The 19703-nt window shown below is 34.8% G+C and overlaps 1 protein-coding gene across 2 annotated transcripts in view; it reads left to right on the top strand.

The window, feature by feature from the left end:
- The window catches only part of WASL (WASP like actin nucleation promoting factor), a 69269-nt gene extending 50347 nt beyond the window's left edge, over positions 1–18922 (top strand). For both annotated transcript variants that reach the window (XM_004418738.3, XM_087430260.1), the window contains exons 6-11: positions 874–1042; positions 2062–2104; positions 3151–3304; positions 9306–9826; positions 13356–13464; positions 17696–18922. In XM_004418738.3, the coding sequence (XP_004418795.1) occupies positions 874–1042; positions 2062–2104; positions 3151–3304; positions 9306–9826; positions 13356–13464; positions 17696–17757 (1058 nt within the window). In that variant the 3' untranslated portion in view covers positions 17758–18922. The remainder of the gene's footprint in view (positions 1–873; positions 1043–2061; positions 2105–3150; positions 3305–9305; positions 9827–13355; positions 13465–17695) is intronic.
- The last annotated feature ends 781 nt before the right edge of the window (positions 18923–19703 follow it).

Below are 19703 nucleotides of genomic sequence, written 5' to 3'. Positions count from 1 at the left end.
TTAGAGAAATTTCATCTGATAGGAGGTTTTGTCAGAGAATCATATATTTTAAATGGAATCTCAAAGAAATATGTGTTGCTCTTTAGTTAAATTTATAAGGAATTTCTAAGTTGAATACATTTCATTCAGACTCTTATGCTTTTTTAAGAAAGAATATTTTTGTGAATTATGAAATAGGTTTTGTGCTACATTTAGTGTCACTCCTGAAGATGCCTAAGGTATTTTTACTACTGATCCTTGTGAAAGATGAGCGTTTTGAGAATTTTTCCGTCTTAATTTCTTGAGCTCTGTACTTCTGATAGTCAAAGTGTGTGTAAACTGATGGGGAAAATATTATTGGACTTAAATATGACAGTTTTGAACAAATAATAATAATGGTATAAGTACTTTTTTACTCATGGACTAATAAAGTGGAAACAAAGAAGTAAGACTAGATTTCTCTGTTAGATTAAAAACAAAGCAGATGCTTCTTTTCTTTTGCTATTCTTGTTATGTGATGTATACCACTTTACCAATGAGTAATGTGTTGGGTGTGAGGCTGTTATAGTCAAAATGTAAGGGATCAGACCAATTAAATTTAAACTCTTGTTGAAAATTCATATTCTTCATGAGATTTAATGTTATAAAAATATAAGTTTGCTTTGAAATAACATATCTATGCTAATGTGTTTAAGAATTTATTATAGGCTTTTGCAATTTAGGCAGTACTGTACCCATTGTTTATAAAAAGTTAACATGCAAGTTTAAAATTTAGATAATTTATAGTAATGAAGTGATACTACTTCAGATACAGATATTCAAATTATAAATTACAATTGTAATAATTGTTGTCTTAAATTATATCCCTTTCATATTATTTTGACTTAATTGCAGGTCCTAATCTACCCATGGCAACAGTTGACATAAAAAATCCAGAAATCACAACAAATAGATTTTATGGTCCACAAGTCAACAGTATATCCCATACCAAAGAAAAGAAAAAAGGAAAAGGTAAAAAGAAGAGATTAACCAAGGCAGATATTGGAACACCAAGCAATTTCCAGTAAGACAGTTCTTTTGTTGTTCTTATCTTTACTTTTGATTTACTCGCTGCTGCTGTTGATTTTTAACTTGTTAGAAAATTTTGTTTTGTTTTTGAGAGGATGCTTACATTTATCACTTGCATACCTTTTTAGCTAGAGTTTGTTGGAGTTTTTTTTTTTTAAGGCTGTTGCTCAGTAGATTTTTTGTAAATCTTATTGTTTATTTACTTTTCACCCATCAGAAAAGAAAAACTAGATAAAGTTGTTTCTTCAACTAATTGTTGGACATAAAAATGATTTCTCACTTTCTCTATAAACGGTATTTGGAAATTACCTAGAGGCATTGTCCTAGTCTGTGCGGGCTGCTATAACAGAATACCATAGGCTGGGTGGCTTATAAACAACAGAAATTTATTTTTCACAGTTCTGGAGGATGAGGAGAGGCAGGCAAGATTTGGTGTCTGGTGAGGTCCCACTTCCTCCTTCATAGACAGCTGTCTCCTCCCTGTGTCCTCACATGTCAGAAGAGGGTGAGGGAGCTTTCTGGGGCCTCTTTTTTAAGGGCACTAATCCTATGCTTGAGAAATCACCTCCCCAAATCCTCACCTCCAAATACCATCACATGGGGGATTAGGTTTCAACATAGGAATTTTCGGGGAATATATTCAGTCTATAGCAGGCATCAAACCTTTGGTATTTATTTGACATATTTAAAGCATTCTCATATGCGTTATTTCATTAGCTCATTACAAAACTCCTATCCTCTCATATATGTAATGCTTGTGTTCTTATGATAGTTTGACAGTTAAGGAAGTGGATGCTCAGGAAGATTGAGCAGAAATGTTAAGACTGAGTTAGTAGCAGAACCAGAGCTAGCATCCTGGTCTGCTGACTACTTATATGGTTTTTCCCTGAATATGATTATGTCTATGAGAACTGTTAGTTCAGGCCAAAAATGTGAAGGCTGGTTTGGATTTCATATATATTATGTTTTTAATACCCTTTATGCATTTTCTTTTTTTTCTATCCACCAATTTAGGCACATTGGACATGTTGGTTGGGATCCGAATACTGGCTTTGATGTAAGTGTCTTTTCAAGCCATAAATATTATTACTTTAAATATATGGGAATGTTATGGCCTGTCTTTAGACTTCTATTATTCATTTTTGTGAACTCTAGTGTTTATTTGACTGTGCTTGTGTTTATGTACATATACCACTGAGCTTTGAAACCATAGTATTATTCTATCATTCATGATTAAGTCTCTAAAGACAAAATTTTTGTACTCCTTGGCTTTATGTACCATAATGTAAAATCCTTGTGTTTCGAAAGCTAAGACAAGAAAATTATTTCTGCTAAGTGATCATTTCAGGGGAATATATGCCAAATTACTGGAAAGTACTATAATCAAATTCTGAATATCCAGTTGTTGAATTATCTAGATCTTTTCATTCTACTATTCTTTTTGGCAGTCTCATCGTTCATCAAGTTATAGCACTAGGAGCAAGATAGGTGAAACTGCTGGCAAAAATAAGTGTTTTTAACATTTTATCTCTATTTTGGTTACCTACATAATATGTGTTTCACAGTTGACAAATAATCAAAGTTTAGAAAAGTTATTTTGATGGTAAATATTTGTGATTGGGGTCACAAATCCTTTTGGTTATTTTTGTTGTAACTGCAATGTTAACCCCACAACATTTATTGAGTGCCTCTTTGTGTTGGGCACTCTACAGGGTGCTTGGGTTCTAAAGAGGTCCTTTGCCCTCAGATTTCCAAATTGATTTTACTTTTTTGTGTTTATTTGTGATTATACCTATATCTTATTCAGGACAAGGTGAAACAGGTGAGCATTAGAGATGTCTGAATCATGAATGGGTTAGATGCCCTCTTTTTAAAGGCAGGGAACAAAAAAGAGATGAGATAAAATATAAAATCTATTCTTTGTTCTTTGCTGTTTTTTTATAAGAAATTTTAGTTAGCATATAAATTATATGACCATATTAAAAGTTTATAAACTTAAGAAAATAATTTCATAAAGGGCACAGATAAGAATTAAATTGGATCATGCTTGTTTTTAAAAATTGGGATAGATTTTATAGTTACCTGTTATTTTGTCTGTTGTAGCTGAATAATTTGGATCCAGAATTGAAGAATCTTTTTGATATGTGTGGAATCTCAGAGGCACAACTTAAAGACAAAGAAACATCAAAAGTTATATATGACTTCATTGAAAAAACAGGAGGTGTTGAAGCTGTTAAAAATGAGCTACGAAGGCAAGGTAACTTTTTATATCTATTTAGGCATTCTGATCTACTTTTTCTTTTGAATCTTTTGAGGTCAGCTTCATGGAAGACAGCTACATATATTCACGTGCACTTTCCTTAAGCAGAATGTTTGAATTTATGGATAACTAGTTTAACCCAGTGTACTATGTTTTACATTACTTTGGTATAACTAAAAAACTTGACAAGATTTTGCTTATTATTTAAAAGTCTTATATTAAATTCATGAAAATCCATACAAAATCTTCTGGCTATTCTATTTTAGAATAAAAAATTATAGCTGCCTAATATTTTACTCAGTGGATCTTAGAAACCACCATTAAAGTTGTTTTTATTACAATTCAGAAGTAGTAATTTAAATATAACCACTATCTAATCTGTAATATGTAAGCATTTTCAGAATATAAATAATGAAAATCTTTGCATTTATTTTGAAATACAAACATTTTTTTGTCCTTGGATAAAGTATGAAATTTATCATTTGGCACCTGAGAGCACAAACAATTTGCAACCTTTTATAGATCAAAGCACCTTGTACTTTAGTTGTATCTTAACAACTATCACAATAAAATGCAAATACATTAACTCTAAATTTTCCAGTGTGACAGTCATCTCTTTGCCACCTTATTCATTTGGGGCTGCTTTTCTGTTTCCTAGTTTTTGCATACTCATAATAGATAGTATGGCAAAGTTCCGGTTAATCAAAGCATTTTTCTGACGAATTTAACTGTCATTTTAACTTAGGTATTTGAGTTACTTATATGTTTTTCACTGCTGATGTTCATTCAGTCTTTGATTCATTCATTAATTCATTCATATATTCAGTAAATATTATTATGCCAACACTGATCTTTACTCACAATATTTAGATGTAAAGATATGGTTTCTGCCCTCAGAAATCTTGTAGTGTAGTGTGGAAACAGATATGTAAACAAGTATTATGACTAGAATTATAGTCATAATTGCTACTGTGGAAACACAGTGCTAGTTCCAGCCAGCCCTGGTGGTCTAGTGGTTAAGATTCGGCACTCTCACTGCCACGGCCCAGGTTCGTTTCTCGGTTAGGGAACTACACTTCCTGTCTGTCGGTTGTCATACTGTGGTGGCTGCATGTTGCTGTGATGCTGAAAGCTATGCCACCAGTATTTCAAAAACCACCAGGGTAGTGGACAGGGCAGGTTTCAGCAGAGCTTCCAGATTAGACAGACTAGGAAGAAAGGCCTGGCCACCTACTTCCGAAAAAATTGGCCATGAAAACCCTGTGAATAGCAGTGGAGTATTGTCTGATATAGTGCCAGAAGATGAGGCAGGGTTCTGCTCTGCTGTACAGAGGGTTGTTAGTATCGAGGGCACTAACAACAATGCTAGTTCCACTGAAACTAGTATGATGCTAATTTATCTTATTTTGTGAAAAAATTACATTTCCAGATTCTATGGATTTTTAATAAAAACATCCTGCGCATTGGATCATTGTTATTTTTAAATGCTCCTGGTGTAAGTCAGTTACTCCTGGTGTGCAGATGATGGAAGATCTTGAGGACCCTCGTGTGTTCCTTGACTCTCATTTTCTCATCCACCTTCACCTTATACTACCGAATGAGGCTCAGAGTCTTTGAGCTCCCTGAATTTATAAGTTTATGAGTTATTCTTGACATTTATAAGACCATCCATACTACTGCCCTCTCACCTGAATACCTGAACTAAGAGTTTGATTATATTAACTTGATTGGTTTCTTTTTTAAACTTTATTACTACTTTTTTATTCTAGCTGCTTTTAAAACATCAAATTAGGCAAGGTCTTTCCTCAATTGAATTACCCAAAACAAACAAAAAAAGACACAGACATTAAAAAAAAACATACTTTGGCAACAAAGTTAAATTCTTCTCATATTTAAGAACCTAACTCCAGTGTGGAATCTTTTAGACACCAAAGAATGATTTTATAGAAGATAAATTTTTTTTAAAGGAAGAGTAAAAAGATGTTTCCTTTTATTAAAGAAATATTTTCTAGGCAGAGCATATAATGTGTTCAGAAGTATGAAAAAAATTAGGGAGGGAGAAGTTTATGAAGTTGTCTTAAAAATATATTTTGTAAAATCTACTGAAAGAAATCTCTTGAAATTTATTTTGTAAAATCATATAATCAGGTTTATAAAAAGTAGTAGACTTGTGATTTCCAATGTATCTTTTTTTGTGTCTGTACAATTGTTTGAAGTCTGTTAACTCATAATAATCTGCTCTGTAGGTCCACCACAATGGAGTGGTATGTATGTGGGATGTTATTTGACCCAGTCCTCTTAGTTATGCGTGCTGTGATGTGTTTATTTTCAAAGAACCTAGAGTTAATTTATCCTGCTTCCAAATCTAACATCCAGTGAGGTTTTCTGCTCTCTATGGAAGTTAATATTTTGGGCATATTGGTGCTTAAAGTAAAAAGAACATTTATTTCTATATGAGTCAGAGCTCATATTTTGTCTGTAATTTAGATAATTTTATTGAAATTTTGTGGATTTTTAAAAAATATCTCTTACCCAGAGCACCACTGTTGTTTTTATTATTACTTCTTATACTTATTTTTAGTGATTGCTTTTCACACTTGGCATGGTTTCAATAACCGATATAAAATATATTTAAATTCTTACATTAATTTGAGGTGGAGAGGGAGAACTAAACATAAGGAAACATGCAATTAGTTCTATAAATGCCTACTCAGGGAGTTGTCAGTATTGGCATAAATTTAAGTTTGTGTTGAATAATGTTTTTCTGTTTGCTTTATCCTGATGAGAGTGCATGAGAGCAGTTCTAATGTTTCCTGTATTCTATAATACTACTTTTAAGTATGTTGCATTTATATTATTTTATATTTTCTGCTTATAATTCCTGTAAATAGCAAATATCTAGAGAGTTATCTACCAATTACTCTTTATATTGATCTAAATTAATAATTATTTTTAAGTATGTCAACCTTTCTTTATAGGGTACCATCAAGACAAGGTTTTTCCTGTAAGCTTCATTCTTTCTTCCTTTTTAATAACTAATATTTGATAGTAAGAACTGTTTTTATGTATTGTAACTTTTGTTTCATGCTTTTCACTTCATTTCTTCTCTTTAAATCTAAGAAATACTGTTGTCATTTTGATTCTGGTGTTTGTGGCAAGTCAGAGTCTTGAACATCTGTGGGCCATTAGACTTTCACATAGTGGTGTGAGGTATCTGCTTAGCAGACGTTTTTATTCATGTAACCTAACTAACACTGTCCTATCTGTCCTTTCCTCTCACGTTTTAATTTTTTTTTTTTTTTTTTTTAAAGATTTTATTTATTTTATTTTTTCCCCCCAAAGCCCCAGTAGATAGTTGTATGTCATAGCTGAACATCCTTCTAGTTGCTGTATGTGGGACTCGGCCTCAGGATGGACGGAGAAGTGGTGCCTCGATGCGCACCCGGGATCCGAACCCGGGCCACCAGCATTGCAGCGCGCGCACTTAACCACCAAGCCACAGGGCCGGCCCCTCACGTTTTAATTCTTTAATTCACATTTTTACCTTGGGATATGGCATATCTTCTGCATACTTTCCTTTTATGTAGACATAATACAAACTATAAAAATACAAAGCTGGTGGGGGCCAGCCCAGTGGCGTGGTGGTTAAGTTTGTGTGCTCCGCTTTGGAGGCCCAGGTTTGCAGGTTCAGATCCCGGGCATGGACCTACGCACCGCACATCAAGCTGTGCTGTGGCGGTGTCCCACATATAAAGTAGAGGAATATAGGCACGGATGTTAGCCCAGGGCCAATCTTTCTCAACAAAAAGAGGAGAATTGGCAATAGATGTTAGCTCAGGGCTAATCTTCCTCACCAAAAAAAAAAAAGAAAAGAAAGCTGGTAATAGATATTTTCCTCACAAAAATATAGAGAAGTTTCTAGTCACTTTTCAAGATAATAGGAATGCTGAACTTGTGCTATACCCAAACTGGATGCAGCTGATAATTTATCCACTATAAATTAAGGCTCTCTCTTTCCCTGAGCAATGATATTGTGTCTATTTGAATGGGTATTAGCTGGACCCCAAATTATTTTAATAAATGTACTTGCTACAAGTTCAAAAGAACTTTAATTCTCTCTACTGAGGACATATATCGTTTTGCATATAAAAGGTTATGGATCTGAGTCCTCAGTGAAACCATGAGAAATGATTGACTAATACCTTTTGTAGTAGAATAAAGTGGGTCCTTTTCCTCTTGGTTAACAAACAACTAAATCATAAAAATGCCAGTCTAGACAAATACTGCTATTTGAAATATAAACCTTAAACTGATTAAAATGAAGTTTTATATCTGCTTGAAGGATTTGATGTACTGTCTTATTCAGAGAGTGTACATAATACATATATACCATATCCTCTTGGTTTTGCCCTTTTATTACAAGATATGTTAGAAAAGGACTTTGCTTTTAGCAAGTTTAAGTCTCTTTGCTATGGCTCCAGTGAGAAAACTGGGTGAACCTTAGCTGCAGCACCCAGCCCCCCAGTATGCCTTGAGTTTACGTAAATCATAGGAGCTTCCCTGTATGATGGCCTTTGTCTAAGTAAGATAACTCTCCTGTTTTCAGCTATATATTCTTTCCAGTTTTTAAAGTTTGTATGCCAGGAGATGATACCCTTGTCATCATTGGCCTTTCTGCATACTTCATGTAATATTTATAATTATATTTGATAACATAGTTTTAATAATATGTTTCCCATGTTTGTCCCAAATGAAATTGGAAGATACCATTATATTTCCTTTCACGGGAGGGTTTTTTTTTTTCCTCTCTGGTATCATTGCGTTATTGAGGATCTAAGCCCATTGTTATTTGTAATTAAGGTAGGTATTTGTATTTGTATAGATTGTAGAACTATCCATCAGTAATATATGGCAATTTGTATCAGTAAATACAAATAGCTGTTGTGGATTCTAGGATTTCTCTACTCCTAAAAATACGTAGTTTTTCTATTCAGTTTTTAAATGAATAGAGAAATAATGAAGAAGTTCATTATTATGTATATTCGTGTATACTGTTGATAAAATCATACCTCCAGAAATGTAATAAATTTGTACTTTACTGAATACTTTATTGAATTTTTTTTCCTATAATATATTACATTTTCAATTATGTAGAAGAAGAGTGTGAATATCATTACTACCAGAATAATGTTAATATTTTGTCAGTAACTTCAATTTTGCACTGTGGAAATTCTCAGTTAATTTAATAGTCAGTTCATGTCTCCTGAATAAGTAGTTGAACATTTCACCTGAGCAACTAGCCTCCCTTAATGCCATCAGTAGAATTGCTGGTCATCTTTTAGAAATATAGAACCTTATGTATATTATATATTATTATAGTATATTGTACTAGATAGTATATTATATAATATATATAGTGCTATGTTATATGTATTCTATATAGAGAGAAAATATAGGACATTATAAAGTGCAAATGTAAGTTAAGCGACAAAGGTTTACATTTTAAAAGAAAAAGTATTATATTTGGGTTTAGCTCAGATTACCTTGAGTAAATTCTAATAGGTTATGCTACATTAGCTATTTAATTCTGAATGTAAATTAATTTTATAAAACAACTAAATATACTTGATTCTTTAAAGAGGCAAGGTATCCATTAATGCTTGTTGTCCAAAATGTTTAATTTCATTGTTATAATTATATAAAAAAGTATTTATTCTCTTACCTTCAGAAGCGGTGCTGATTCCTAACAACTAAATTCTACTGTTTTAGCTAATATTGTTTCAAGAAACAACAGGAAAGTGATCTTTAAGCTGAATATTCCCAAATAGAATTGTAAGATATCATCTGTGCTCAGATATAGTTGTAAAATAAAATACAAAGATGAGGCCATTTTTTTCTCATATTTTTTTTTTTTATACATGTTGAGGTGAGTTGCTTTTTCAGTATGATGTTTGTGGGGGAAAAAAGCATGCTTTCGTTCTTTCTGTTTTTATTTCAGCACCACCTCCTCCACCACCATCTAGGGGAGGGCCGCCTCCTCCTCCCCCTCCTCCACATAGCTCAGGCCCTCCTCCCCCTCCTGCCAGGGGAAGAGGTGCTCCTCCTCCACCACCTTCAAGAGCTCCCACAGCTGCACCTCCGCCACCGCCTCCGTCCAGGCCAGGTGTAGGAGTCCCTCCACCACCGCCAAATAGAGTATACCCTCCTCCACCTCCAGCCTTTCCTTCCTCAGCACCTTCAGGGCCTCCACCACCGCCTCCACCTCTTTCGGTGGCAGGGTCGGTGGCACCACCCCCACCGCCTCCACCTCCGCCTCCACCAGGGCCACCACCTCCCCCTGGCCTTCCTTCTGATGGTGACCATCAAGTTCCAACTCCTGGAGGAAGCAAAGCAGCTCTTTTAGATCAAATTAGAGAGGGTGCTCAGCTAAAAAAAGTGGAACAAAACAGTCGACCAGTGTCCTGCTCCGGGAGGGATGCACTTTTAGACCAGATACGACAGGGTATTCAGCTGAAATCTGTAAGTAATCTGTTCTTTTCATTTTAGATTGTCATAATAGAATTTTAAAGTAATTTATAAAACATTTTTGAAAAGTCATTATTTTTTTTATGTTTTCTCTTGATATTCATTTTGTTAACCCTATGAATTTCTATTTTTATGTATCATAAAATGTACAAATTTATATTATACCTATACCTATGTGACCCCTACTTCTGTATCAAAATGTCACCCCAGAGAGTTTCTTCCTGCCTTTTCCCAGTTAGTCTCCCTCCCAAAAAGAATCAGTGATCTGTTTCTATCACCATAGATTAGTTTTGCCTATTCTAGAACTTCATATAAGTGGAATTTTATGGTATGTTTGCAAGTCATTGTTCTAGTCTTTACTTTCAAATAAAAGGTACTTTAAAGAGAAATCCCTATTAAACTATGGAGAAGTAAAAATAGCCCTGCTTGAAACCATTTGTAATCACCTTAGTAAATTCAAATTCAAACCAGTAACTTTGTGAAAACTAAACCATATTCTAAAGTTTCTGTGCTCTGAAATTTACATTAGTAGAGACTCAGACTCCAAGAAAATTGAAAGAGTTTTAGTAGAATTTCTGACAGTGATGGCAGATAATTTTGGATTCTCTAAATTGGATTGGAGGTGATCATTTAATCTTCTAGAGCAGAGGTTGGCAAACTTTTCTTTAAAGGACCAGATGGTGAATATTTTAGGCTTGTAGGCCATACAGTCTCTGTCACAACTGCTCAGCTCTGCTACAGTACCACAAAAGCAGCCGCATGGACAAATGTTACTGCAAAAGCAGCCATAGACGACAATACATGAAGGAGTGGTCATGATTGTGTTCTATAGAACTTTATTTATAGACACTGAAATTTGAATTTCATATCATTTTCACATCGCAAATACTCTTCTTTTGATTTTTCTTTCAACCTTTTAAAAATGTAAAAATCATTCTTAGCTTTAAGGTTGTACAAAAACAGGGAACAGGCTAGATTTGCTCCATGGGCAGTAGTTTGCTGACCCCTGTCCTAAAGCCTAACCTGCCTAACCTCACATACTTCCTTCTGGGCCTTTATATGTAGTCTCTCAGTTCTAAGAGGAATGTTTGCTCTGCAGGGTAATTCATTCATTCAGACAGGTAATGAATGGTAGATTTTTCTGTGCAGTAAATGGAGATATGAAAGAAGGAAATTGTAATTGAAAATTATTTTACAATGTAGGGAATTTTGGTAACTTTCTAGATCTCACAAGTTTTGGCTAGGAAGAGAATGATGGATAAGGGGCACAACTAATTGAAAACATTTAAATATTAGAGTAGCACAGATTTAAGAAATTTCTGATTTTTAAAATATATGTGGATCTTTCCTTGATGTGTGCTCAGGATGAAACTTAGATCAGCCTGTGCTCAATCGTCTCTGCTCCCTCTCCCCACTTAGTTCAGACTAAGGGTTTCTCAGGAGCAGTTGAAGAACTTGGAATAGCTGTTAGTGGGGAGAACTAGTATCAGGGTGACCACAGCCCAGGGGAATAGCAGGTTTTAATAGGGTCCTTTACTTTCAGCGTTTACATTGGAGTCTATGCTAGCTCCTGTGTCACTCTCATTCCCACATCTCCCGCTCCTCACCTACCTTTTTGTTTCTTTTTTTTGTTTCCTCTCTTCTCTATAACCAACTTTTGTTTCTTTGCCTCATTTAGTGATAATAAGATGTTTTGTTTTTAATGAATACAGTTGTGTCCTCTTTTCTTAATTTAAAAAGTTGGTAAGTTTATTTCCTAATTGCTTTCCCCCATCACTTCTTCCCATCCCACCAACCTCCCCAAAAAAACCCTGTAAATTGTTCTTTAAATTTGTTTTAGAGAAAAAATGTTTTCGATTCTAAGTGTAACATCGTAGGCTTTTTTTATGGTAAATAATTACTTTCCTTTGATTGCATTCGGAGTGTTATCATAGAGTGCATAATCAGTGAATTATTGGCATGTTATACATGTGATCTGAGTTCATAATTTTACTTCATTTAAAAAAAATAACCATTCTGTGTTTGAAATTTCTCTGGCTATGTTTCTTTAAATATTCTGTATAAATCATGAATTTATTCTGTGATGAATATGACTAACATTAAAACCACGGATTTACTTTAAAGAGCTGGCAGGAAGTAAAGTAAGTATTCACATAGCTTTTGAATTCCATGTTCCTAGTACCTCAGATAGCACCATGTCCAAGGAAGTGCTTCAGAAAACGTGTTGATGACAGCGTGGTGCTCCTACAGTGCTCTCTGCTTTGTATTATCTGATTGCTTAAAGGGAGTCTACAGGTTTCTCCTCGTTGCTGTTCTACTTCTTTGAGAGCCTCCTGTTGAAACTCAAAGTTCTGAAACTATTTCTGTTAATCTTTTTCGTTATTGTCGCTTCTATATGAGTAACAGTTAATATATAGTCTCTAAAAACCCAAATACTACTGAATGAGTCTGTATCTTGTTGAGAACTACTTTCCATATTTTTAAAAGTAAAAGATCTTTAGGTCCAGAAAGGCAAGAAGTATTCGAGTTGTAAAGACCAAAATGAAAAGTTTGTCCTAATAAAGTAATTTTTCTTTGGGAAATGAGTTAGAATTTCAAATTATATATATCTATATTAAAACTTCTATAACTATTTAGTATAGCTGTGCTATTTCATTTAAATTATACCAGTATTATACCTTTACCTGCATAATATAGTCCAGAGACAAAATTAACAAAATGAATATTTTGTATAAACAACTGCTCATTTTAGTCATAGTGCACTTAGAGCAGTACTTTCTAAATTGTATTTTTTCCTGAATCTCTACAGACTTCTATATTTTCTCTTTTTAAATATGAGTGTTGGAATCAAGGATAATTTTGTATAAAAATTAGATTTTAATGAGAGCCTTTGATAGTGATTTCTTTTTTTTCCCAAATGTACTTTGTAACAAAGAGAATTACTTTAGTTAGGGATAATTAGTTGCCTTGTGAGGTAGGGACATTTTGAAAGCTACCCAACTGATCTCCTTAAAGAATATGCCATGAGAGAGAGGTTCATTTTGAATTATTAGTAAAGCTGAGTTTTTCTAGGAGAACATGTCTGATCTCAGTTGCTCACAGGTATCTTAAGTGTGCTTCTCACCTAACAATTCTAGGAATCTAAATATTACCTTGGTTTTATAAAATGATATCCCTTGATAATAGTTTTAAAGTTTCCTCAGCTAAGGCTTTATCTACTGGAATGAACCGACGTAACCCAGCTGCAAGGGCAGGTAAAGGGTTTAATTGTTATTCTAAATTTGGAAATATGTTGATGGCTTATACATTAAGAAGAGGAAATATATCTTGAATAGTTCTTTTAAACAGTTTATTTCTTGTTAATTTAGTTAATCCTGTCCTGGGCTTGCTTGTTTTGTTTTGTTTTTTGTTTTCTCTTAAAATAAGAAGTGATTCTTATTTTAAATAAGAAGTAACACTTCCCAGAGACAAAAATTTTTTGCTAAAGATTTATTGCTGAATTTTGCTAACATTCTTTTCCAAGGTATCTGATGGCCAAGAGTCTCTGCCACCGACACCTGCACCCACTTCAGGAATTGTGGGTGCATTAATGGAAGTGATGCAGAAAAGGAGCAAAGCCATTCATTCTTCAGGTATATTTGCATGTGTGTGTGTATATATATATATTTAATAGATTTGAATGTTTGAGTTCTACTATATTTCTTTATATTTCATGACTCAGTCTTTCCTAGCTTTTCCCCTGCTATTGAATAACTTTTTTTGTGTGTGTGTGAGGAAGATCAGCCCCGAGCTAACATCTGTTGCCAATCCTCCTCTTTTTTGCTGAGGAAGACTGGCCCTGGCTAACATCCATGCCTATCTTCCTCTACTTTATATGGAACACCGCCACAGTATGGCTTAACAAGCAGTGCGTTGGTGTGCGCCCGGGATCCAAACCTGCGAACCCTCTGGCTTCCTCAGCAGAGCGCACGCACTTAACCGCTATGCCACTGAGCTGGCCCCATTGATGTGAATTCTAGGACATATTTTAAAAAGTTGTTTCTACTGTGACTAGTCTATCTGAAGCTTAACGGATGCCAGGACACCACAACCATAGCCATACATTTGAAGAACAACTTTGGAAAATGGCAGTTTCGTTTCCTATACTGGAAGATATTAATCAGATGCCTGGCAGACAACCTCTAAACAAGGCTTGAGAGTCTTGCATCTCATTCCTATGACATAAGAAATTTGGGAGATTTCCCTGATTTATGAGAGATCAGCAGAGAAGTGGATGTAAATAAAGAAGGTCTAATGAGGTCTGAGGGCTGGAGAAGGTGGTATCTTAGAAGCCAGATGAAGAAATTTTTGGGGGAGAATAGCGTGATCATCTTGATCAAACGTGTCTAACAGTCAAGAAAATGAGAACAGGGAATTGAGCTTTAGCTTTAGCAGCAGTAGGCCATTGGGGACCTGAAAAGAGTAATGTCAATGGGTTCAAGAGAGAACAGGGAGGGTAGAAAGGGAGACTTGGTTTTGGGACTGCCTACTCTGTTTCTTTTATGGCTTGGTGTCAATGAGGTTCCTGCCTATCATTGGGATTATAACTGGAATTGGTAACTGAACAATATGTCAGTTGTAGTTTTCACAATTTTTCTTTTAAAGACAGTCATTAAAGGGGCCTTTGTTTTCCTAGACTTTTTTACTTCTCTGAATGTTTATTTAGAAAACATTCATCTGCTAGTTTACATTATGCTAATCAGCAGATGACCAAATTTTCCTCTTGAAAAACATGACATTCTGACCTGTTTTGTGCTAAAAAGTTAGCTCAACTGTTCTTTCAAGACATGGCAATTGATATTGACAATACTATAAAAAATATGATGACTTAAATTGATAATTGTTGGTAGAATATTTTCTCAGTCCACTTTTATAACCTGGTTGAGTGTCAGATAATATTCAGCAGTAATTTGAACATCAATAGTAAATCTCAGTTTATTCATTTATATATCTATCTCCACACCACTCAGAACACTTGAGGACAGGAAAAAATTGCTCATCCATCAATATATCACTGAATAAATACAATGACTGGCACAAAGGAGAGCATTATTGAACTGTCAAGCAATGTGGCAGAATCTTGAGATGGCAAGTGAATTAAGATTTAAGAGTAAACTCAAGTGACTAACCACCATGAAGTTCAGGCCGAGTAGAAAAGAAAAAAAAAAGATAACTTCGGGGGGCCAACCCCATGGCCTAGTGGTTAAATTTGGCACACTCTGCTTCCCTGGCCTGGGTTTGGTTCCTAGGCGCAGACCTACACCACTTGTTGGTGCCCATGCTGTGGCAGCGACCCACATACAAAATAGAGGAAGAATGGCACAGATACTAGCTCAGTGCAGCTCTTCCTCAAGGAAAAAGAGGAAGATTGGCAGCAGATGTTGGCTCAGGGCGACTCTTCCTCAGCCAAAAAAAAAAAAAGATCAGATATGGGAAATTCACGTGCTCAGAAAGAATCTCTATAGCTGCTAATGTCAAAGAGATCAAATGAAAGGTCCTTATTCTGGTCAGATGAGGGAAATATAAGGTTACTGTGAAATATGTAATCAATCATGAGAAAGCCTCCTGTTATGAAGCCTATGGATTCTGCTAAATATTACTTTAGAGTAAGTTTTTTTTTAAAGGATGTAATAAACATTATGTGATAGCCATGCTGATATAGTGAGTATATAACATGTTCTTTTACTTATTTTTTAACCCATTTCTTTTAATTATTATTATTCCTGATGATAGAATTATTAACTACTTCTTCCTCTTCACCATGGATGCTAATAAATGCCCATCTTTGTCACTCCGTAAATGCAAGCATACTTGATGCTTTCCTCCAGACAAATTCTTTGAAGCATGTCTAGCAAAAGCTTTGGGTAGCAAATTGTTTCTCTTACTAGAAAAGTAAACACAGAGGTTAACATGAAGTTGATTGAACTCCTTTCCAAATAAATGTGGTAACAATTTAGGTCTTACCATCAGACTTAATTAAATAAAAAATTATTATAAAAGTAAAAGCTTAGTTTGCGGCCAGGGGAAGGTATCTTTGCACCTCTTTGGCTTCTGTTAATTTCCAAGTTCTAATACTAGAGCTCAACTGCTTCTTTGTAGAAGCCTTCAAACAACTTATTTTATAGAAAGAAAAGGATTGTTCTGTCTTCTGTACCTCTAGCCCACATATGTCACATACTCATTTTTCTTATTGGCTTTTTACTAAAGCTTTATCAAGTGCAATTGCTCAGCTACTGTCTCACTTTACAAACTTAGCCTTCATGGGTTTTATGAGGTATATAGTTTTTAAAAGATTAGGAATTGGGAAGTTGGTATAATATAGAAGTATGCTCATAGAATTTGATGACATCTAAATATTTATTCATTCAGTCAACAAGTATTTATTGATTAGCTTCTGTGAAGCACTGTTCTGATGCTAAGGATAGAGAAGACCGGCAAAGTCTCTGCTGTCGTGGAGCTTATAGTCTAGAGGAAGACAATAAATCTATAAACAAAATATAAGAATTTCAGGTAGTGGTGAGTGTTATGAGGAAAATAAAATGGGATGGTTACTGATTGCAGGGGAGGATTATCCTTTACATAGGATAGTCAGGAGAGGGCTCTCTGAGGAAGTGGTTTTTGTGTGAACCTAAATGAAAAGACTCAGCCAGACAGAAGGAATAGCTCCTGCAAAAGCTGTAAAGCAAGAATAAGCTTGGCATGTTTGAGGGACAGAAAGAAGGCTATGCTTCTGGAAACAGTGAATTAAAGAAAAGGACATTATGAGATAAGTTTGGGGAAGATGGGGAGACAGTTACGGGGCAAATCACATGGGGTCTTGTGGAGTGGTGTAACACATTAGATTGTATTCAAATAACAGTGGTCAGCCACTGGAGGGCTTACAGTAGGATAGGAACATGATATTTTTAAAACTTAGAATGTAAATATCACTCAGGGCAAATGGACTATAGAGTTGCAGTAATCCAAGCAAGATCTGATGGTGGTGTGGGAGTAACAGTGGAAGTGGTGAAAAGGAGCAGACTTGATGGATTGGATGGGGGATGGTGAAAACAGAGGAGTCAGTAATAATTTCTAGGTTTTTGGCCTAAACACCTGAGAGTGGAAATACCATTAATTGAGGGGGCAGACTAGTGTGGCAGGGGAGAAGTAAGTTGGAGAAGGAGATAAAACTTCAGACGTTTGGAGATTGGCACTCCGTGTGAAGAATACAAGAAGGCAGTTGGATTTGCGATATATGAGTCTAAAATTCAGAGAGGCCAACTTAAATGTGATTTTACATATAAAGAAACACACAGCTTGAAATTTATAACATAGATACTGAGACTAGAACCTAAGTCTTCTGACTCTTGTTCTAATCTTCAACTCACCATCACATTTTTTGTGTGTGTGTGAGGAAGATTAGCCCTGAGCTAACATCTGTTGCCAATCCTCCTCTTTTTTTTTTTTTTTTTTTTTTGGCTGACGAAGACTGGCCCTGGGCTAACATCCATGCCCATCTTCCCCTACTTTATATGGGACGCCGCCACAGCGTGGCTTGACAAGCAGTGTCTCGGTGCGCACCTGGGATCCGAACCCATGAACCCCGGGCAGGCGCAGCGGAGTGCACGCACGCTTAACCACTACATCACCAGGCCAGCCCCTTGCCATCACATTTTTTAGATGTATTTTATTGAATTCATTTTAAGCTATCTTAGTAACTAGATTCCTTCAGGTGTCAAATGGATACCTTTGTGTTTCAAAAGTTAAGTAATTGGAGAAATCACCCAAGAATTATGTAATATTTTATTTATACGTGTTTTAATTGTCTTGATGATTTTCTTCTAGATGAAGATGAAGATGAAGATGATGAAGAAGATTTTGAGGACGATGATGAATGGGAAGACTGATCTATATATTATATATATATATTTTTAAGGTGAAATACTAAACACTACTTTCTGTCTATGGATTCTGTAAAATTATCATGTAAATGTTCTACCAATTTGCTGTATATTTTTGTTGCCTTTTTGCTTTTTTTTATTAATCTGTGCAATACCTCATTTAATCTGTAAAGGTTTGTCATAATCCTCTACAAAGCTACTCCCTGTTATTGTGTGCAAGTTTACACCAGGATGCTCACTTAATTTGTGAATATTTTTCATTCCATCAACAGGGGAGTTTAAATATTATATGTGAGACTGACAAAAACCTTAATGTAATTTAGTTAATAATGCCAGAAGGAAAACACTATTTTCATACCCTACTTTTCTGTACCTAAATTTTCTTATTAAAATCTAGTATAGCACTACCTTCTTTTTTAAGTGATGCAGACCTTAGGTTATTTAGCCCCTTCATTTTGAACACAGTGCTACATGAATGTTGAAGCTGATACATTGCACAGTTCTCTAGACATCACTACACTGATGCAATTTCTCAAATTTTAGCAATATGCTCTACATAAAATCACTACAGAGATGCTAGTCGGGGAAATCAGTACACACCTCTCACAGCAATATTGCCTATTATGGTGCAGCAGTGGTGTTTGGAGGCTAGAATAATAAGGAGCCCTTACCTACCTGTACTTGACTGAGGTTATTTTTATGCTATAGCAAATGTGGCAGGCTCTTTTTGGCAAAAATTTTAAGAATACTTTTCGTATTATTCTGAGACAAATGTTATTTAAGTTGTTGGAGTTTGGGGGGTTTTGGGGGTAATTTCATTCTACATGAACTGAAGGATGCTATACATTATGGTTACTTCAATATTTGGTGAAATATATTATAAAAATCAGAACATTATAAAATGATGTGGAGTATTTTTATTTTGTAGTTTGTATGGATTGAGATATTCAGAAATACCAACCATAAAAATCTAATCTAGTTGGTAAACACTGTAATGCTGAACCTATTACGCTTTTTTTTTTAATTTTGATAATTTCTCAAGGTTTTTGTCAAATTTCAGGTGAAGGGTTACATTTTTCTTAAAAGATTGGTAGTCCCAATGTCAGATTTCTTGGTACACATAACTGAATGATAGATTTAAAAAAAATAAAATAAAACTTTGCAACCTGCACATTTGTTACGTATACTAAATAATATGTTAAAATTAGGGTTTCCTTGCCTCTCTACAATACACTAATCTGCCTAAAGGTGGTTGTTTCATATTTATAGTGCTAATTATCATACCTACCTACTTTAAATTTTAGGTAGAAAAATGATCTGATTTAAATACAGACATATTTTTCTCACATTGAGTCATATGCAGAATGTAGTTCCAGATGTATTTCATTACTGTAGTCACGATATCCGACTAAAAGTTAAGCTCTCTAGAATTGTACCGACCAAAATCTAGTATTGGCATGATCTTGACAGGCTGGACCTGCAAGATGTGGCTTGAATTTTAACCAGTTATCACATAATCTCTAGTGATCATGCATCTAGTTATCATAAGAAATAATTTAAAAGGTTTTGTTGCTGAAAGCAGTAAGTGGTGCAGTAAAATAGTTAAGTTATTCAAAGAATGTTACCTTTCTTGCAAGAGTAATTTAAGCACATGGGAAAGACTCTAGACTTTTTGTTTCTTGCAAAAACAGTGCCCTCTGCTGCTGGAAACCTTTTTCTGCTTACTATAATTTTTACTGTGGCTTGAGCTCAGTGAGTCTGGTGTGGATGAGGCTGGACAACTACTAACCAATAAAATTAGGAATTTGTGCAAATGGTAAATAGAACACTATAATTGTTTTAAGTGATATTAAACATTTTCCATTTTTTTCTTTTTGACATTATAAAAAACATTTTAAATATCCTAGAAATATCTTTAAGGTAATGCCAATTTAAGATCTCTCTTAACTTTT

Source organism: Ceratotherium simum, chromosome 1 (genome assembly GCF_057802395.1).
Source record: "Ceratotherium simum simum isolate JZ-2026a chromosome 1, ASM5780239v1, whole genome shotgun sequence".
NCBI lineage: Eukaryota > Metazoa > Chordata > Mammalia > Perissodactyla > Rhinocerotidae > Ceratotherium > Ceratotherium simum.
The sequence above is the reverse complement of the archived record's forward strand: the minus strand, read 5'-3'. Positions and strand labels throughout refer to the sequence as shown.